General features: G+C 37.6%; 1 protein-coding gene across 1 annotated transcript in view; it reads right to left on the reverse strand.

Annotated features, from left to right (window-relative positions):
• The window catches only part of GDPD1 (glycerophosphodiester phosphodiesterase domain containing 1), a gene marked incomplete at its 5' end in the record, with an annotated part of 43338 nt that overhangs the window by 19649 nt on the left and 508 nt on the right, over positions 1-23181 (reverse strand). The window contains one exon of the mRNA XM_082679694.1: positions 10843-10885. Within this exon, the coding sequence (XP_082535820.1) occupies positions 10843-10885 (43 nt within the window). The remainder of the gene's footprint in view (positions 1-10842; positions 10886-23181) is intronic.

Genomic DNA, 23181 nt, shown 5'->3' on the forward strand with positions numbered 1-23181 from the left:
TTTAATGCAACTTGTATCAAAATCCCAATGATGTTTTTTACAGAAATAGAAAATCCATCCTAAAATTCATATGGAATCTCAAGGAACCTTGAATAGCTGAAATAATCCTGAAAAAGAGTAAGAAAGTTGGAAGACTCACACTTCCTAATTTCAAACTTACTACAAAGCTACAGTAATCAAAACAATGTGGTACTGGCCTAAAGACAACATATAGACCAATAGAAGAGAGAGTCCAGAAGTAAACCTTCACACATATGGCCAAATGATTTTTGACAAGGATGCAAAGACCATTCACTAGAGAAAGGGCAGTCCTTTCAACAAATGGTATTGGGAAAACTGGATATTCACATGTGAAAGAATGAATTTGAATTCTTACCTAAAACTATATCCAAAAATAAACTCAAAATGGATCAAAGATCTAACTGTAAGAACTCAAATGAAAAAATCTCAGAAGAAAACATACAGAAAAAGCTTCATGACATTGGATTTGGCAATGATTTCTTGGATATGACAGCAAAAGCACAGACTAAAAAGGCAACCCATAGAATGGGAAAATGTATTTGCAAATCACCTATCTGATAAAGAATTAACATCCACAATACATAAAGAATTCCTAAAATGCAACGACAACAAGACAATCAGACTAAAAAATGAATAGACATTTTGCAAAGAAGATGTGCAGCACACATGAAAAGATGCTCAACATCATTAATCATTAGAGAAATGTAATCAAAACCACAACGAGGGGCTTCCCTGGTGGCTCAGTGGTTGACAGTCCGCCTGCTGATGCACGGGTTCGTGCCCCGGTCCAGGAGGATCCCCCATGCCGCGGAGCGGCTAGGCCTGTGAGCCATGGCCACTGAGCCTGCGCGTCCGGAGCCTGTGCTCCACGGTGGGAGAGGCCACAGCAGTGAGAGGCCCACGTACCACAAAAAAAAAAAAAAAAAAAAACCCACAATGAGATACTTCACTCTCATTCAAATGGCTATTAGAAAAAAGAAAGAAAGAAAAGAGGGAAGGGAGGAAAAGAAAAACAAAAAAACAAGTATTGGGATTTCCCTGGTGTTCCAGTGGTTAAAAATCCGCCTTCCAATGCAGGGGACGCGGGTTCGATCCCTGGTCGGGGAACTAAGATCCCACATGCTGCAGGGCATCTAAGCCCACGTACTGCAACTACTGAGCGCACGAGCTCTGGAGCCCACGCGCCACAACTACTGAGCCCGTGCGCCACAACTACAGAGAAGCTCACGTGCCACAAGGAAGAGACCATGCACCGCAACGAAAGATCCCATCTGCCACAACTAAGACCCAATGCAGCCAAAAATAAATAAATAAATAAATATTAAAAAAACAAAAACAAGTATTGGCCAAGATGTGAGGAAACTGGAACCCTTATACATTGTTGGTGGGAATGTAAAATGGTGCTGCCACTATGGAAACCAGTATGGCAGTTCCTAAAAAAACTGAACATAGGTTAACCATATGATACAGTAATTCCACTCTGGTTATATATAGAAAAGAATTGAAAGCAGGAACTTGAAGAGATATTGTTATACCCATGTTCATAGAAGTGTTATTCATAATAGCCAAAAGTAGAAACAACCCAATGTCCATCAACTGATGAATGGATACACAAAATGTGGCATATACATACAATGAAATAGTATTCAGTCTTTAAAAAGAAAGGAAATTCTGATATATACGACAATATGAATGAACCTTGTAGACATTATGGTAGGTGAAAACAAAAACAAAAGTACCAATATTTATGATTCTACTTATACAAGGTACCTAGAACAGTTTAATTAACAGAGACAAAGTATAATGGTGGTTACCAGGGCTGTGGGACAGGGAGCTTGGGTAGTTATTATTTAATGGGTACAGAGTTTTAGTATGAGATGACTAAAAAGTTCTGGAGATGAAAGGTACAAACTTCTAGTTATAAGATAAATAAGTGCTAAGGATGTAATATACAACATGATGACTATAGCTAACTATTGTTATGATACATAGGAAAATTGTTAAGAGAATAAATCCTAAGAGTTCTTTTCACAGGAGAATTTTTTTCCTTTATTTTTTTTTATTGTATCCTTATGAGGGGATGGATGTTAGCTGAACCTACTGTGGTAGTCATTTCACAATATATGTAAATTAAACCATCATGCTGTATGCCTTACTCTTATACAGTGATGTATGTCAATTATTTCTCAATAAAACTGAAAAAAATAAAAGGTGAAAAAAAAGTTGTAGAGATGTATAGTAGTGATGGCTGCATAACAATGTGATATACATAATGCCACTGTACTGCACACTTACAAATGGTTAAAATGTCAAATTTTATGTTATGCAAACTTTACCATGATAAAACTAAAATTTTAAACTTAACAATTTAAAAATTGTTTTAAAAAAAGAAAAACATTGGAAAGATAATCTCTAAGGTTCTTTCACCGCTAAGATCTTTCGACTTTTAGAGAGGGTATACCACAGTGGTTAAGAGCACAAACACTGAAAAAAAAAGGTAAATATGTGAGGTGAGGGATGTGTATTCACAATGTATACACACATTATCATTTTCACATTGTACACTTTAAATACATTATAATGTTGTCAATTATACCTCAATAAAGCTGAAAAAAAAAGCAGCACAGACATTGGAGCCTGCATTCAAATCCTGGCTCTGCCACTTACTTGGGCAAGTTCTTTACGCTTGTTTTCTTATTTGCAAAACAGTGATGATAATATTACTTCTCTTCACCTCCTCCCCACCTTGCACCTACACTCCAAGCAGCCCCATGCTCTCTAAATACTTCCTCTGTCTGAAATGTCTTTCACAGAAAAACAATATAATTGTTTTCTCACTTCACAAATGAGAATTTCCAAGTGTTGAATAAACGTATGAACAGAAATTCAACATCAAAATTCAACAGGGAGGAAGGACTTCCTTGGTGGTGCAGTGGTTAAGAATCCACCTGCCAATGCAGTGGGCATGGGTTCGAGCCCTGGTCCAGGAAGATCCCATATGCCTCGGAGCAACTAAGCCCGTGTGCCACAACTACTGAGCCTGTGCTCTAGAGCCTATGAGCCACAACTTCTGAAGCCCAGACGCCCTAGAGCCCATGCTCCGCAACAAGAGAAGCCACCACAATGAGAAGCCCACACACCGCAACGAAGAGTAGCCCCCACTCATCCTAACTAGAGAAAGCCCGCGCGCAGCAACGAAGACACAACGCAGCCAAAAAAAAAAAAAAAAAAAAAAAAAATTCAACAGGGAAATGGATATTAAAACTACGAGACAGCACTATACACCATCAGAATGCCTAAAATTAAAAGGACTGACAGTAAGTTAGCAAGACAGTGGAGCAAATGGAACTCTCATATATTGCTGGTGGAGTGTAAGTTGGTACAATCCTTTGAAAAGTATAAATATCCACCTACCCTATGACATAGCAATTCAACTTCTGCTAAGTATATACCTGAGAGAGATGAATGCATTTGACCATTAAAAAACATGTACGAGATTATTTCACACATCATGGATGAATTTACATATATAAATTGAAAGAAAGAAAAGCCAGAGACAAAAGTGTAAATACGGTATGATGATATTTATGTTATCAGGAACAGAAAAAATCAATCTACTGTTATAGAAACTAAAATAATGGTTATCTAGGGGAAAGGAGTACAGGCTGGGAAAGGTCACAAGGGTGCCTTCAGGGGTGCTAGAAATGTTCTATAATTTTATCTGGGTGATGGTCACAAAGGTGTATACATATATTAAAATTTTTTGGGCTGTGCACTTAAGATTTGTGCATATTACTGAATGTATATTATACATACTACAACAGCAGTTTTTTAAAAAGTCTTTCTTCTTCCCCTTATCTGCTAACTCTTATTCATCTTTCAGGTGTAAGCTTAAAAACTACCACTTCAGGATACCTTCCCTAATCCCCTGACCCCAGACTGGATTTTGTAGCCTATCTACCAGTTATCTGTCAAATTGCCAGGACTTCCTGTAGCACCTGCGTTTACTGTGTCAGAGTACTTACCACACTGTTTTGAATACATCTATTTATCTTCCCCTACTTGCCCAATTAGACAGGTGCTCTCTGACGAAAGGGTTTGTGAACTATGGCTTGTTTACTATTGTAAACAAGTGCCTACGCATGGGGATGGGCACAGCAGGTACTCCATACGTATTTTTTTTTTTACTTTTTAAAATTTTTTTTAATTATTATTTTTAGCTGTGTCAGGTCTTCGCTGAGGCATGTGGGATCTTTTTTTTTTTTTTTTTTTTTTTTTTTGCAGTGCACGGGCTCTTCATTGCAGCACGTGGGCTTCTCTCTAGTTGTGGCATGCGGGTTTTCTCTCTGGTTGTCGTGCACGGGCTCCAGAGCACGTGGGCTCTGTAGTTTGTGGCATGTGGGCTCTCTAGTTGAGGCACTCAGGCTCAGTAGTTGTGGCGCGAGGGCTTACTTGCCCCGCGGCATGTGGGATCTTAGTTCCCCAACCAGGGATCAAACTCACGTCCCCTGCATTGGGAGGTGGATTTCTTAACCACTGTTCCACCAGGGAAGTCCCATGTATTTGTTAAATATTGAATTAATGAATGAAAAGAGATAGCTCTCTGTATATATAAAATGCCTACACAGCACTTTATGTTTGTTTTTTTGTTGTTGTTTTTGTTTTTTGGCTGCGCAGCATGCAGGATCTTAGTTCCCTGACCAGGGATCAAACCCGTGACCCCTGCAGTGGAAGAGCAGAGTCTTAACCATTGGACCTCCAGGGAAGTCCCTTGTTTGTTTGTTTTTGTAAGCACTTTATGTATCAATTACCACCAGTGACATTTCAAGATGAAAAAAAAAGTAAACATGGGTGCAGCAGGGAGAGAGTTTTAGAAAGAAACTTTTACTTTTTTAAAATTCAGGAATGGAAAGAATAAGGGCTGGGGTGAGCAGAGTGAGAAAGCAGGAATGAGAAAACGTAAAAGTAGATAAATTACAGTTTATGTAATATATTCCTATACATTCAAATTGTTTTTTATAAGATGGAAACAATTTGAAATGGAAATGACTTCATATAAGGTCATGTCTCTACAACTAGATACTAAATTCCTAGTGAGGAAGGTATCTGTCTGTTCCATACTTTCCAACGTTCACGATGTTGGGCATATTGCAGGTATTCACACATTTCTAAATGAGCAGAGGGACTTCCCTGGTGGCGCAGTGGTTAAGAATCCGCCTGCCAGTGCAGGGGACACGGGTTCGAGCCCTGGTCCAGGAACTAAGATCCCACATGCCGCGGAGCAACTAAGCCCGTGCGCCACAACTACTGAGCCTGCGCTCTAGAGCCCACAAGCCACGACTACTGAAGCCTGTGCACCTAGAGCCCGTGCTCCGCAACAAGAGAAGCCACTGCAGTGAGAAGCCCTCACACCACAACGAAGAGTAGCCCCTGCTCGCCGCAACTAGAGAAAGCCCGCATGCAGCAAAGAAGACCCAATGCAGCCAAAATTAAATTAATTAATTAAAAAAAATAAAAATAAATGAGCAGAATGAATATTTTGGTTATCAATGGTTATCAAAGCCATATCAAAGCCATATCAAAGCCATATTTTGGTTATCAAAATGTCTATGAACATTTTAAATTTTAATTAATTATCATCCAGCTAGCACCTAAATGTTCATCAATGATAAGCCATAGCCATAGTAAGTACCACACTTCAAAGAATCAAGTATTCACTTTATTCAATGAAGTTTTTATTCCAACAATGGAATGTCATTGTTGAATCTAAATGAAAAAAAAAAGTAGGTATGGTATGATCCCATTGATAAAGTGTGTGTGTGTGTGTGTGTGTGTGTGTGTGTGTGTGTGTGTGTGTATATATATATATATATATATATATATCTGACAAAATTTACCTTTGGAGCCAACCACTTCGGAATTTTCTCATACTTGGTCTCTTCTGATGATCCAAGCCCATCAGAATCCCACTCCAAAAGACCCAATGACCACTTGCTGTTTTGTGCCAAAGTCTCATACCGCTCCTCTACTTCTCCTTAAATAATCTTCCCTTTCATTGTTCTGATTATCACCAGTTGTTAGAGGAAAACAAACAAACTTGGCTCCTTAATGTAATTCTTACTAAGATGTAAATAATTGTTAATTGTACATGTCCTCTTCTAAAGGACATCCACCTTTAAAAGAGATTATTTGCCAGTTGTGTGTTTGCTAGAACCACAAATGTGTAAAAATAAAATCGAAAAGTAGGCAAATAAGGACTTCCCTGGTGGCCCAGTGGGTAAGACTCCGTGCTCCCAATGCAAGGGGCCCGGGTTCGGGCTTCCCTGGTGGCACAGTGGTTGAGAGTCCGCCTGCTGATGCAGGGGACACGGGTTCGTGCCCCGGTCCAGGAAGATCCCACAGGCTGCGGAGCGGCTAGGCCCGTGAGCCATGGCCGCTGAGCCTGTGCTCTGCAACGGGAGAGGCCACAACAGTGAGAGGCCCACGTGCCACAAAAAAAAAAAAAAAAAAAAAAAGGGGCCCGGCTTCGATCCCTGGTCAGGGAATTAGATCCCACGTCAGGGAATTAGCTCCCACATGCCTGCCGCAACTAAGAGTCTGCATGCCGCAACTAAGACCCAGCACAGCCAAAATAAATAATAAATAAATATTAAATGTTAAAAAAACCACACAAATAGGCAAATAAAAACAGGTTTTAGGTTGATAGAATTATTTTTCTGTATTTTAAAATTTCCTTGAATATTGTTAAACTATGTTTAGTTTTTTTAAAAAAAGAATAAAAAATGTAGACACTGTAAGTGACATATAGAGCCAGCAAACAGGTTTAAAATAAAATTCCAAGATTCTTTATATAGCTAAAAAAAAAAAATTGGTACTGTTGGTACTGCTGATTTTTGGTCACATACATGTCTTTCTTTTATTTTTGTTTTGGTTTTGTATGAGTGTGTAAAGGAGGGTAAGAGCAGGGGTTATCTATATTTTCCTGTATTTAAAAAATATTATACATATTACCTAAAATCTTTCTAAGTATAAAGTTTGCCTTTAGCTGAAATGTTGGATATTTTTAGAAATGTTTAGGAATTATAAAAAAATTTTTCTATTTATTGTATGTTTATCTCTTATTAACAGCTAATAAGTAAAAATTTAGAACAATAGTAAGTGTATCTAGGGCAATTTGTAAATTATTCTAATAAAATTATCTCAAATTTGATACACAAACAGCTAGAACAGAGCAAGAAAACTTTTTTTTTAATCACTTTGGCTTTCAAATTTTTCCATAAATAACAATATGCATCTACTTCAATTGAAACACCAAACATTGTATAGTTGCATTTCTGATAAGCTGATGACAAACACAGAAAAAAGCTAGGGAAGCCAAGGCTTCAACATTTCCAGAAAAAGAAATAAAAACTCTAGCTCTAAAAGAAGTGAAATTACTTCAAACTTCACAAAAACAATGCATCATAACTTAAAACTGACTCTATGTTAAAGAATTTATTTGAATCTCATTTATTCCTCAAAACATTGAGGTTGTATTATTATTCCCATTTCAGAGATGAGATAATTAGTATTGTATTAATTAGACATTCTAAAGAATTTTATCATGAGAATCAGGTCACTGATTAATTACTCTGACTGTCTGCCAACTTATCCTTGCAGCTATTGCCAATACAATTTGTTTCTTTCTCTAAGCGTTCGTGGTAATATCACAGGGATCGAATTGTCCTATGGGTATTTACAAAGGCAGCCTGGTTTAATAACCTAGTTTTATTAGCTCTTAAGAACCAGATTTTACATACTCAGGGGCTTAGTGACTCTGTGTGTGTGTGTATCTTTGTAGTACAATTCCTTAGTTTTTGGTTACATATTTATTATGAATGGGATTCTGTCTCTGTCTTCTGTTAAAATTTTGCTTTTTTTTTTATTGGAGTTTACTTGCTTCACAATATTGTGTTAGTTTATACTGTAAAGCAGAGTGAATCAGCTATACGTATACATATGGCCCCTCTTTTTTGGATTTGCTTCTCATTTAGGTCACCACAGAGCATTGAGTAGAGTTCCCTGTGCTATACAGTAGGTTCTCATTAGTCATCTATTTTATACATAGGATCAATAGTGTATATATGTCAATCCCAATCTTCCAGTTTATCCTACCACCCAATATTCTCCTTTGTTCTTGAGTGCCGCATTCCATGTATGATTCAGTAAGTGATTAGTGAGAACCTATTAGCACCAGAGCTAAATGTTAGGGATTGAGAAATCAATAAGGATTCTGGCTCCCAAGGAATCCCAGAAGAACCACATTCATAACTTAAGGTGTCTGTTAAATTATTTTATAAAGCACATTAAAGAACTTTTATAAATTGTGAGATGTAACTATTTCTCTGTGTCAGTACTAATTACTTCTTTAGCCCTACTATAATGTAATGAACATATAATGAATTAATTTTCCATGCATTCTTAAGGTCCTTTCAATTTTCTAGATGTATCTTGTCCACATACCATCACATCTTAACCTCAAACATTTCACATTTTTAAAATAGCTTCTTCCTCTCCACCAAATGATAGCTCTCCTAATCCTGGTATCTTTTCAATTTTCTGGTTAATCTTAACTAGGCTTCCCACACCAACTATTTATATTTTCTCTAATATCATCTTCACCTCCATGTCATAATATACATGCTTTGTGAAGTATATGTCTAACCGTATATATAAATAAGATCTAAGTTTTAGCTGCTCATTGTATTTTTTACTATCTCTCCTTCAACTATATATCCTTTCAAGCATATACCATAATTAAGCACAGTGTCTGTCTTTCGTCAATTATGTATTATAACTCTTTATCTTTTTAGTATATAGTATCTTACAAATAGTACGCTTAAACAATTTTTTTCTTGTTGCTCATGAAGTAGGCATATTAAAAAAAAACTTTCTAAGTGTCCTAGCAGTTAAATAGAATATTTATAAATGAAAACAAAGTACAATTTAAAAAACTACTTATTGAAAGTAAGAGCACTGATGCATAAGACAAAACAAAACAAAAAACAAAATCATCACCACCACCAACAACAAAAATTAAGTTTAAAATTAAAGCCTATTTGATTTAGGTTTTCTATAAATTTCAAAGTCAATTAGCAAACAGCCTTACAAATAAATATATCTAATAAACACTAATAATAACATACGGAAGAGTTGCTTTCTTCTTTTAAAGTACCAGAAAAACCTCCAAAAAACTAAAGTTATAGAAAGCTACCACATGATAGACTGTAGTACTCTTCAATAGTTACTGCTTGAACAAAACAATATAAAAACAAACCGCTTGAAGACTGGAAATGAAATTTTGTATCTAGCAAGTAAAAACCATCTAAATTATTCTTTGAATATCAAAAAATTTTTCAGAGGATCAAAGTCTTCAAAGATAAAAAACATTTAGATACCATCCTTAGAAATAATGTATTATACAAATGTACCATCCTTAGAAATAGTTTAATTTCATAAATAAGGGTGTTGCGTAAAGATTTAGCAAAAAAAAATATGGAGAAAAACTTACAAAATAATATACTTTTACAGAAAGGAATGCTAAAAACCACTCAAAGTTATGAGCAGTTTTTCCCCAGGTAATATATATTACTACAACACAGGCAACAAATATTGGATAAATGATAGTGAATGAGGGTGTGCGTGGGTATGCATATGTGTGTGTATATCACAGTGAAAACTGTTCACATAAAATTAAATATATTTTGCTATAGGAGCTAGCTACATAATCTCAGTAGAGAAGATAACAAAGTAATTTAAATTAAATTATTCTGTTTCACAGTCAGTGACAGGAGGAAAGATTTTGCATTTTAGAGCTGTAAGAGACTTGAGATTACAGTCAAAAGCATCACATTATAGAACAAAAAGAGTAAGCAATGACAAATACAGGAGGATAGGATTTAGACGAAACTAGACTATGGAAAAGCAGTACCTTGGGACCTGGTAACAGGAAAAGTAATCTCTAAAGTGTCTTTGAATGATGAGAAGCAGAACAAAAACTTAAGCCAAATTATCCTGATTTATTGGCCCCAATTATACACATAAAAATGGCTCAAAAATTACATAAGAAAATATTTTTCTTACTAAATATGGATAGTAATGTTTTTCATGGGAGTTAACTTATCACATTCCCCATCTTATTTTTCAGGGGACAGAAAACTGTTCGCACCATTACCACAGACTGATGATAATCATTCACTCTAAGACAAAGAACAAGGTATCAATCAGCTTTCATTCCTGTGTCTCCGGCTGCTTCTCTGTGAGGTGCTCTAAAAGACATCTATATGAAATATGAATAATCTAAAAATTGAAAAAAAAATTTACCTGATTTTAAAAAATAAGATCAACACTCCTAAGCCTTCAAAGAAGAAAGACCAGATGACAGCTTGACCTGACCTGTGGAAGAATTACTGAGTAGACACATAATCCTACTCATAAATAACAGCCAATGTAACAGTGTTTTCATTTTCTCCTTTTCTCTTTCTCTCTGAGGCTAATTAGCATTACACACAGTATGTGCCTTGTTACAAATGTCTTCTTTCAGCTTTGGAACTATAGTATCTTTTGATTACCCAAAACTCTGATCTAGTTTTTCAGTTATGCAGAAGCCAAACACTCTTTGTAACACTTCAGACTAACTAAAAAAAAAAAAAAAAAGCCATTTTAATAAAATAGAAACAACTACCACAAGTGGATGCTACACGTGTACTATCCTCACTTGGTGAATCATCATCACTTTAAAGATAAACTGTAAAAGAAAAGAATACCTTTTTATATACTTACTGCTGAAAGGCTGCCATTGTATTCTCCAAATTTTCTCCAGCACCTGTGAAAACATTAAATTGAAGCTAATTTGAACATTTTATTTTGCCAGAAATTCACCTAAAAAAGATACATCAAATGAATCATGATGTTTGTATATTATGTAGACATTACAAGTGTTTTAAAGAATGTAGGGGTATTTTGAATTGCTTTTAGCTGCACCAAGAAGAATCAAAGATCAAAGCACAGCCACAGCAACGCAGGAGGGTTACAAGAACCTAAACATGCATTTAAAGCTATAATAGAAAAGACAGAGGAGGACTTGCACATATACACCTCCTCAGAGTTAAAGTGTCTCTCCTCTGGGTCCCCAAGGTCTCTCACGCATCTTTCTACTAAGGCATTTATCATATTTATAGCATAAAGTGTTTACCCATCTCTTTTCTCCCTTTCCCATTAATTACTTAAGAGAAGTGACTGTTTTAATCATCTTGGCTGAGGGTAATAGAGTGTAGTAGTTGAGGGTGGGGCTCTGGAGTTAGGATCTCTGCTCTCAAGTCTGTTTGATACTTGTGTGACCTTGGGAAAATTACCTCACCTTTCTATGGCTGAGCTTCCCTATCTATAAGGATGAGAAGGGACTTCCCTGGTGGTCCAGTGGTTAAGACTCCATACTCTCAATGCAGGGGGCCTGGGTTCAATCCCTGGTCAGGGAAGTAGATCCCACATGCATGTCACAACTAAGAGCTAACATGATGCAACTAAGACCTGGAGCAGCCTAAATAAATATTTTTTAAAAAAACAACAGAGAAGAAAAACCCAAAAGAACTTTTTAGCCACCCAATAATTAATGGAATGCACAGGAAAAATACTTTGGAAATACTTTTCTAAATACTTGGAAAAACAGACAATTTCTTTTTTTTTTTTAAATAAATTTATGTATTCATTTATTTATTTATTTTTGGCAGTGTTGGGTCTTCGTTTCTGTACCCAGGCTTTCTCCAGTTGCGGTGAGCGGGGGCTACTTTTCATCGCGGTGCACGGGCTTCTCATTGTCGTGGCTTCTCTTGTTATGGAGCACAGGCTCTAGATGCGCAGGCTCAGTAGTTGTGGCTCACGGGCTTAGTTGCTCCACGGTATGTGGGATCCTCCCAGACCAGGGCTCGAACCCGTGTCCCCTGCATTGGCAGGCAGACTCTCAGCCACTGCGCCACCAGGGAAGCCCGACAATTTCTTCTTAACAAAAGAGACAATTCAAGTTTAAGGTGCTGTTCAAATAATAGAATTAAAATGTCTTACATACAATAACATCTGAACATATTTGCGAGAGTATTAGAGTTTTCTTCTTTTATAATGTTAGATTGTATTTTTATGGCAACCTAATTAATAATCAATAGAAACACAAGGTATGAAGAAATGAATATATTAACCTAATGTTCTAAAAGTTCCATCAGTTTATCAGAGAGAAAGGGGTACCTATGTGAAACAAGCTACTTTGGGGACTTCCCTGGTGGTCCAGTGGGTAAAACTCCACACTCCCAATGCAGAGGGCCCAGGTTTGATCCCTGGTCAGGGAACTAGATTTCACATGCATGCTACAACTAAGAGTGCACATGCTGCAACTATGAAGTCCGTTTGCCACAACTAAGAAGTTTGTATGCTGCAACTAAAGATCCCATGTGCCGCAACTAAGAGCCGGTGGAGCCAAAATAAATATATATATATATTTTTAAAAGCTACTACTTTGACTTTAGGTTCACTTTAATTACTAGAGTTAAAGCACAATAGAAAACAGATGAAGCAAATATGGAGATTAAAGTTTTTTCAAAAGTAAGTGCTCTTTTGACATTAAATGACTTTTAAAAGTCCAGTCAGTGCTTGTTTTAGTCAAAAACTAAGGAAATATGTTATAAACAGATCATCAATATTCAAGAACAAAGCACTCTAGAATGCTACCTAAAAGAAAAGAGTGCTAAAATGGTTACTTGTAGATTAGGTTAAACTGCTGCCTGTTGTACCAAAAAGCAAGGAAGTTAACAGGACACAGAAGCCAGTTTGAAGAAGCTCTCACTGGCCAAACCTGAGACAATGTTAGCATCAAAATAATGATAGTAACAAACTTTAAACCATTAAACAAAATAGGATATTCTGAATCCACTTTAATAACTGGACCAAAAGTTTGATAAGGAATGGAGTGTTTATGTGGTTTCAAAGTACTTTCCTACAAAAATACTTACTAACTACAAAGAGAAAAAGTAACTTCACAATGGAAAAGTCTGGCAGACACCACTTTCACCAAGTAATCAAAGTCAACATCATTAGCTCCTTCAAGCTGACTTCTGTGTCCTTTTAATTTCCTTGCTTTTTGGTACAATAAACAATCCGTTTGGGAATTCCCTGGCAGTCCAGTGGTTAAGACTCCGTGTTTTCACTGCTGAGGGCACGGAACTAAGATCTTGCAAGCCGCGTGGAGTGGGGGGGAAATATTCACTTCTCAACTCCTCTGTGAAGCACTTTATAAAAAAATTACTTCAGATTACAATGATTCTTATTACAGTCAAGAGTTAATGCCTTAAACTAGCAGGTCCTAACCATTTTGGTCTCAGGACTCTTACTGAGTACCTCAAAGAGCTTTTTTTTAAAGCATTTTTTAAAAATTAATTAACTAATTTATTTATTTTTGGCTGCGTTGGGTCTTCGTTGCTGCACAAGGGCTTTCTCTAGATGTGGCGAGCAGGGGCTACTCTTCGTTGCGATGTGCAGGCTTCTCATTGCGGTGGCTTGTCTTGTGGCGGAGCATGGGCTCTAGGCGCATGGGCTTCGGTAGTTGTGGCATGCAGGCTCAGTAGTTGTGGTGCAGGGACTTAGTTGCTCTGCAGCATGTGGGATCTTCCCGGGCCAGGGCTCAAACCCGTGTCCCCAGCACTGGCAGGAGGATTCTTAACCACTGCGCCACCAGGGAAGTCCCTCAAAGAGCTTTTGATTATGTGGGTTATATCCATTAATAATTACATATTAGAAATTGACTTCTAAATTTTAAAACTTTGAAAATAACAATAATAAATCCATTACATGTTAACATAACATTTTATGAAAAATAACGATCTGACAAAAATATTTAACACTAAGAGTGGCATTGGTTTACACTTTTGCAAATCTCTTTAATGTCTGGCTTAATAGAAGGCAGCCAGATTCTCGTATCTGCTTCATACGTACATATCAACCTTCACACAGATAGTGGGAAAAGAAAGATTCTTCTGTGATACTGCACCAAAATTCAACAAATGGCAGATTCTTAAAAGTTAGTTGTAATGTGGAATCTGAACCGTATTAATGACCTCTTCATACTCTATTACATGAAAATCGATTAGCCCATCTTGAACTTTGAATGGATCTTTCACCCATGCATGGTTTTTTGGAAAATACTGATTCACTGAATTATGCTGATCTTCTAAATACTGACACATTTCATTACACAATATTTTTTAAAAATCACATTTGTTAATACCTGATACCATCAGGAAAATCTTTAAAAATTGGAAAGCTACCAAGCTCACAGTGGATGATATAAGTTTTTCAGAAGTCTAATTTTTGCTTGAAAGCTCAAATTTAATCATTGGCATTGCTTTAATAGAAGGCAGCTAGATTATTTTTATTCTAATGACAGACTCACTTTATTAATTTTCAAGAACATATCTGCTGAATACTCAAGGCTGAATAACCAGTTCGTCAGTCAGTTTTTTAAGTGAAAATGGGGTTCTGTGACCCTCTTGCACTGTTGGTGGGAATGTAAATTGATACAGCCACTGTGGAGAACAGTGTGGAGGTTCCTTAAAAAAACTACAAATAGAACTACCATATGACCCAGCAATCCCACTACTGGGCATATACCCTGAGAAAACCATAATTCAAAAAGAGTCATGGAGCTTCCCTGGTGGCGCAGTGGTTGAGAGTCCGCCTGCCGATGCAGGGGACACGGGTTCGTGCCCCAGTCTGGGAAGATCCCACATGCCGCAGAGCGGCTAGGCCCATGAGCCATGGCCGCTGAGCCTGCGCGTCCGGAGCCTGTGCTCCGCAATGGGAGAGGCCACAACAGTGAGAGGCCGGTGTGCCGCAAAAAAAAAAAAAGAGTCATGTACCAAAATGTTCATTGCAGCTCTATTTACAATAGCCCGGAAATGGAAACAACGTAAGTGTCCATCATCAGATGAATGGATAAAGAAGATGTGGCACATATGTACAATGGAATATTACTCAGCCATAAAAGAAATGAAATTGAGCTATTTGTAATGAGGTGGATAGACCTAGAGTCTGTCATACAGAGTGAAGTAAGTCAGAAAGAGGAAGACAAATACCGTATGCTAACACATATATATGGAATTTAAGGGAAAAAAAATGTCATGAAGAACCTAGGGGTAAGACAGGAATAAAGACACAGACCTACTAGAGAATGGACTTGAGGATATGGGGAGGGGGAATGGTAAGCTGTGACAAAGAGAGAGAGAGGCATGGACATATATACACTACCAAACGTAAGGTAGATAGCTAGTGGGAAGCAGCCGCATAGCACAGGAGATCAGCTTGGTGCTTTGTGACCGCCTGGAGGGGTGGGATAGGGAGGGTGGGAGGGAGGGAGACGTAAGAGGGAAGAGGTATGGGAACATGTGTATATGTATAACTGATTCACTTTGTTATAAAGCAGAAACTAACACACCATTGTAAAGCAATTATACTCCAATAAAGATGTAAAAAAAAAAAATGGTGTTCTGTGGAAAACAATAAAGGCTAATTCAGCTCAGAATTCAAGCAATTGCACAAGTACTTTTCCTCAAGACAATCATCTTCCTACTTTGGTATGCAGCAAAAGTGATTTTTGTGTACTTCCAATTTTGTCACACAGAATATTAAAACTTATGTGTACTCAAGGATTGAAATTTAATAAAATTAATAATTTTTCTAATACATCAAAGATATTCTTAAATGAAACTGCCTTTTTAAAAAAAAATGTGAGTGCATGATGGTGAGGAATACAATGGCTACTAGTACATTTGGTACCAGTATTTTCATTTGTGCTAAAGCAACAGCAGTTTTACCGACTACTGCTTTTGCACCATCAGTACAAATGTCAACAAGGTGAAAAAGGTAAGTAATGTCTTATGAAAATAATTTTGACCTTGTAGACCCATGAAAGGTCTTGGGGACTCCCAGGAGTCCACAGACCACACTTTGAAAACCACTGTCTTAAATAATCAAGGATCAGGGCTTCCCTGGTGGTGCAGTGGTTAACAATCCACCTGCCAATGCAGGGGACATGGGTTCGAGCCCTGGTCCAGAAAGATCCCACATGCTGCGGAGCAACTGAGCCCGTGTACCACAACTACTGAGCTTGTGCTCTAGAGCCTTCGGGCCGCAACTACTGAAGCCCGTGCGCCTAGAGCCCGTGCTCCGCAACAAGAGAAGCCACTGCAATGAGAAGCCCGGGCACCACAAGGAAGAGTAGCCCCCACTCACCGCAACTAGAGAAAGCCTGCGCACAGCAACCAAGACCCAACGCAGCCAAAAATAAAATAAATGTTTTAAAAATTCAATGATCAGAAAAGTCAGAGGAGTGGTCACCTCTGGGGATGGAGAAGGATAGACTGGGAAGGGAACCAAGGGAATCTTATGGGATTCTAGAAATGTTCTATATCTTGATCTGAGTAAATGGCTACCTGGATGTACACATATATTAAAAAAGATATTAAGCTGTACACTTAAGGTTAGTGCTACCACATGTATGCTATGCCTAAATGTTTGTTCAAAAAGCCTTTATTTCTAAGTCCTATGTTTTTTATATTCTGGTACACCACTTAAACCCTGAGGCGGCTTTTTTTTTTTTTTTTTTTTTGCGGTACGCGGGCCTCTCACTGTTGTGGCTTCTCCCGTTGCGGAGCACAGGCTCCGGACACGCAGGCTCAGCGGTCATGGCTCACGGGCCCAGCCGCTCCGCGGCATGTGGGATCTTCCCGGACTGGGGCACGAACCCGTGTCCCCTGCATCGGCAGGCGGACTCTCAACCACTGCGCCACCAGGGAAGCCCTAGAAGGCTTTTTGAAGGCAAGTATTGAGAGGAACATCTATCCCCAGCTACCTGTTCCCACCTAGTGAAGGAAAATTCCACTCTAGTCCGCAAGGAGGGAAAAGAATGGAAGGAACACTTTTAACCCTTCTTTATTCCCTCATATACTCCTCCCCATGGGAGCAGAAGCCACGTAGGAGAAAGAGCTGTCCGTCCATCTGTGACTCAGCCCTTCATAGTCCCCTTAATTTGGAGTGGCCCACCCTCAGAAGGAACAAAATTTCTGCTCAGCGCAGCATGCAGGATCTTAGTTCCCTGAGTCCCTTGCAGTGGAAGCACAGAGTCTTAACCACTGGACTGCCAGGGAAGTCCCATACCTCTATCTTTCTGTTGCATGCATTTTATTTCTAAGTTGGTTCCAAAGTTGGGATGGGAAAGTAAGCCTTCTCAAATTTCAATAGCAAGGGCTTTGTAATATACATGTGTAAGAATATTCCGCAAAACAGTGTTCAACAAATATTTATTAAGTTTGAAACGATATGATATTTGTTTCAAAATAGTACAGGTGAGAAGAATGGGCAGGGATACAGATGAAACAACATTGGGCATGAGTTGATAATTAGTTGTATCTGAGTGATAGAGTCTTACTACTTTTGTATATGATTAAAATGTTCCATAATAAAAAGTTCAAAAGATACTTATAGTTGGCTCTTTTTGTTTTGAGGAAAAGGAGTTAGGAAAAATATAAAATAGAGATTCAGAAATCTGAAATAAATTTCCCCACAGTTAATATAATTTTTACTACTAATATTTACATTCAAAGTCTACCTGTTTGTCTTTTATGTCTCCTTTCCATATTAATTTTATTTGTAATTCATTTAAACCTAAGAGCTTAAGCATGCAAGCATTATTAAGATCTTTGATCTACTTTATAAAATTAATAGCCAGTACTAAATAAAATAAAATATTGAAAAGGTGGTCAAGATATTAATAATTAATAGAAGCTAGATACTGTGCTTAGCACTCTATATATTATTTCATTAAAATGCCCACAACCATGGCAAGATTTCTGGCATCTCCGGAAATAAAATTGGTAAGATCACATAGCCAACAAGGGGAACTGAATTTCGAGCATAAGCAGTATGACTTCAGATCCCACCCTTTTTACCACTAACTATGCTGCAGTTTCTATGCTTCCATTCATATTTCTCCTTATTTCAGTTTTACAGATAAGTTACTCGTATTGGTCCTTATTTCCATATTCTTACACTTGTTTGTAAAGCTTGAAGATAAATCCCACAATGATAATACCCACAAATTACTTGTTAAGATTCATATGGTGAAAGCCCCGAGAGTAACTAAGGGACTAATTTAAAAGTAGACTAATTTAAAAGTATGCCATTCCTCTCCAAAGAATTATTTGGTGATAGCTCTTCTCTCACGAAGTGGTTTGAATTCCTTCTCCTTTCAATTATCATCATATCATTCATAGAGCACACCTGCCGTTAATTTTTCTTTTTCCTCAATAAGCAGCTTAATGCCTGGCTTTGCAAATAACCATTCAACATGTAAACAAAAGTTTGTTAATTAGTTATGAAGTTAATTATGAAATGTGGATGAGGATGAGTATCATAGATTTGACATGCTGTCCTACTATAATTTGTTCATAATTTCTCTGCTTATGTCCCCCTGCCTCCCTCTCCGCCAGTTCTCATTTTTCACTTCTTTGAGAAAGCTTCACTTCCTAATACTATACAAAGCTATATTTCCCAATTTTTCATTCTATGTTAACTTTCCTCTCTTAATAGTACCTCATAATTACTTTGTGACTGGTTAATTTCTGTTAGGATAGGAAAAGTAAAGGAAACATTCTCTTTTGTATCTTTAATTAGATTTAAATGCTGTAAAGGAAAGAAATGTCTGGTCAGTTTCCTTTTTACCTCCCAAATGTTTTACATACCAATAAACATTCAACAAACATTGTACACTTGTTTTACAGTTATCCTCCAATGACCACTATCATTAACATCTTTTGTATACATGCTATATGTGTGTGTGTGTGTGATGTTTATAAAGCCAATGACAAATATGACAATATGCACCAGCCACAAAAGAACAACTTCCAAATTAAAATTTTTCTGATATTGGAAAAGATAGCTTAGTGCAAATAAAACATATTTTAATGTTTGAAGACATAACCTTATATCAACTTAAAATGGAGTTGTTATTCAGTAAATCAAGCAACAAAGTAAGTTCCTTCTCCACTTCTAAATTCACTTGTTCATTCAACATTTATAGTGCACTTTGGAAACTATATATATTTCCATAAGAGCATGAAGAGCTTGTAAGGACTACAGATGGTATATACAAAAGAGCATTTCTCAATATGCGATCCCTGGAACACTGCGGAATTGTTTCTATATTTCAAGGGGAAAATATTAGTGAAATATATATTTGCAGATATAAGAAAAAAATTAAACACATCAATAGCATAGAAGGATGATATTCAAAGTGTATATCGATACAGCGGCAGCATTTACCAACTAACCACCATATGTGTGCTCTTTTCAATAAGTGGTTTTTGCTATCTTGTCATACGTTCAACTTTTTCTATAACGATATTTAATTTTTCTAAGTTTGTAATATGTATAATTTTTTTAATACAGGGAAATATAGATAACACCTGCTTTTACCCTCCCTTTACACACTCATACAAAACCAAAACCAAAATACTTCCAGTGACACTTTGAGACTCAAACTGATGCCTCACTTTCCTCCTTGAGCAAACAAAGTTTAGGACTCAGAAGCAGCCAGTGTCCATGAGCAATATTTACCCTCAAACTTATCACCTCTGAAATCAATCTGGCAAAATGCCCAGATTGTGGCAGTACTTTGCCTTGCAACCAAGGGTGAAAGATTAAAAGGTAAGGTGAGGAATTTATCAGTTGATTTTTTTTTTAATTCTTTGGCCACCGAACCCTAATAAATGAATCTCTTTTTTAAAAGCCTGTTGCTTAATTCAATTGGCCCATAGAGATAGCTTAGGGAGTATGAAAAAGTTATTTCCCTGCTATCCTAACTCTAGTTAACTCAGTGGGCATTTGAAATATATGTATATATGGTATGATTCCAAATGTAGTAAAATACGTACTTAAAGGATACACTTCAGGGGACTGCCCTAGTGGTCCAGTAGCTAAGACTCCACGCTCCCAGTGCAGTGCGCCCGGGTTCAGTCCCTGGTCAGGGAACTAGATCCCCCATGCCACAACTAAGAGTTCGCATGCCACATCTAAAAGATCCCACACACGGCAACGAAGATCCCACGTACGGTAGCTAAGACCTGACAGCCAAATAAATAAATAAAAATAAATATTAAAAAAAAAAGACATACTTCAAAATGTTAACAGAGATTATGTCTGGATGGTGAGTTTTAGGAACTATTTTTTCTTTTTTAATTTCTATATTTCCCAAGTTTTCTACAATGAATATGAGTTACTTATGTAATTGTAAAAATATTAATAAAATTCATAATTTCATAGAGAAATTATAAAAATAGACTTTGAGAGTATGACTTGCTCTCGATTTAACCCAAAGGGTACATCTTTGGTCCTATTGGTATTTCATCAATACACGGTAGTTACAAAAAGTGTTCTTTGGTCAAATAGATAAGGAAAGACATGGAAAGTATCTAGCACACAACAGATAATTAGCAGACAGCAAGCTATTATTTTAAGTGTATGTTAGGATCTGTACTAGAGGCTAGAGACCCAAGCATTAGTAAAATCTAAAATCTGCCCTTGAGGAACTCATAGTCTAATAAGGGAAGCAGATATTACAATATAATGTAATACAATGTATGCTTTAATGAGGTAAGAACAAAGCAGGCCTACACCACTTAATTTTTAAAACATTAGAGTATTTTCTACTTTCAAGGGCAATCAATCAGTAAAAGGCAAAAGTGTTCATTAAAACTAAGACATTAAGTATAGGGTGATCTCATTTTCTCTCACTCAACTCAAAGTCCTATTGCAAAATACAAATGTGACCCTTGTATCCATGCTTATATTTCTAAACAATTTTACTGTGTTTAAAGTGCTTTCTGTACACCTAATCCTCATAACAACCCAAAGAGAAGCAAGGTTATATTGCTTCTATAATAACCAAGGCTTATTCCCAAGGTTAACTAGTGATAGGTCCAGAATCTGACTCAGGTGATAGTGCTTTCATAGCAGACATAATATAGTACACATTAAGAGTTTTAAGTTAAAGCAATTCAGATGTATATACTTTATACATATATAATGATCAATGTTTCAATCTTGGAATGATCATACATCTGGTTTTCATGAAATATCAGGTATTTGCAGTTAGGGCAATAGAGAATTAGCCCAAATGTTCGTGACATGCATGGAAAAGTTTGCACAGATAACACTGATTGCTGTTATCAGTGTCCAAGACAAAAATAAAAAGCAAGCAGAAGCTGACTGCTTCCTAGTCTATTATTTTCCAGAAACTTAGTATCTTGAGTTACAAAGTGTTTTTTAGTAAATATATCCGCTATCACCCTGGATTCAACTGTATTATTTGACGTACATACTCAACAAAAGCATATTAAGCACTAACACACAGGAATTTACTACAGTGATTTAGGACTGTAAACGTATTTCAAGCCTACAGAGTTAAGATTATTTCTTCTAAAATAAAATCTAGATCACCCATAACGACCGTTTAGATAGCTTTTTAGAGGACCTAGTTTTGTTTTGGGTTTTTAGTAAGCACACTTTTCTTTTTTTTAAATCAGTAAACACAACTGGCAGAAGGTACTGACTATCTCCCGAGTAGGACTACTACCATCGAAAATACTTCTATGGCAACAACTCAAACACTAAAAGTTGTTTTTTTGGCTGTAGTGGTTGAAGGCACGTTAGTAGTCATATGTCATCCTACAATTTAACTTTGTATCCATTAAAATACAGGTAAACCAAATAAGAAATAACTTGGCATTTAGCTGGTGATAGATCCCTTAAAACCTTTCACACTTTTCATGAGTAGGAGACTAGCATAACCACTGAAGTCACTCTTTAGTACTATGTGTAACTGATTAAATTATACAGATTTTACAGGAGCATGCTAATGTACTTCTGTGATATTTAAAAACTTATTCCTGGGACTTCCCTGGTGGCGCAGTGGTTAAGAATCCGTCTGCTAATGAAGGGGATACGGGTTCGAGCCCTGGTCCGGGAAGATCCCACATGCTGCGGAGCAACTAAGCCTGTGTGCCACAACTACTGAGCCTGCGCTCTAGAGCTCGTGTGCCACAACTACTGAGCCCACATGCCACAACTACTGAAGCCCGCGCACCTAGAGCCCGTGGTCCACAACAAGAGAAGCCACTGCAATGAGAAGCCTGCGCACCGCGATGAAGCGTAGCTCCCCGCTTGCCGCAACTAGAGAAAGCCCACGGGCAGCAACAAAGACCCAATGCAGCCAACAAATAAATTCATTAAATTAAAAAAACCCCAAAACACAAAAAAACCCTTTATTCCTGGCCAATTCTTGTTAGCAAAGGAGTCATGGTACTAAATCAAATTTTAGACTGTAAACTAGAATTTTACCATTTCAAGTATTAGACTGTAAATTCCAAGCAATTTTAACCTAGTTTAACATTCATCTCTAAAGAACAAGCTAAAATTGATTGAAATAATCCAATCTCACAACATTTTATACACCATGCGTGAAATGAAATAAAGACATTATTGCACAATAATGAAGAGGCAAAGATTTGGCCTGCTGTCTGGGAAATGAGAGCGTTCATCTACATTCCTTTTGGCAAGACGCTGTTCCAAAAGAAACTTCTTTGTTTTCGTCAAACAATACAGTCCTGTCATTAACTAAATCATCTTTTTGTCTTTGGAAATCCACCGGTCACTGCTGGGGTGCAAGGTGGGGTTGGAAAAAAAAAAAACAGGTGCGAGGTTTGCAGCTTTGGGAACCAGGACGCTCCAGTTTCTGTCCCAGTCCAGCCCAAGCTATAACCGTGACCTTGGGACGTGTCCCCGGCTCAGGGACTCGGTTTCCCCCTCTTCTCAATTATCATGCTTAGAATGGGGGGATGGAGGGGTGAATTGGGACCGGCCCCCAGGGACTGCAGATGCCCAGGCTGCACCACGCTCCAGGTTCACGCAGTTCCTCAGCCCTGGAAGCAGTTCGCCCCATCTTCCCACAAGCTCAGCCACTGGCTGTCTCGGAACAAGTCTGTTCCCGGTTCCCCACTGCGGGGTACCCCCGGCTCGGCCCGGTGC

This window comes from Grampus griseus (assembly GCF_964374135.1).
Source record: "Grampus griseus genome assembly, chromosome: 20".
Classification (NCBI taxonomy): domain Eukaryota; kingdom Metazoa; phylum Chordata; class Mammalia; order Artiodactyla; family Delphinidae; genus Grampus; species Grampus griseus.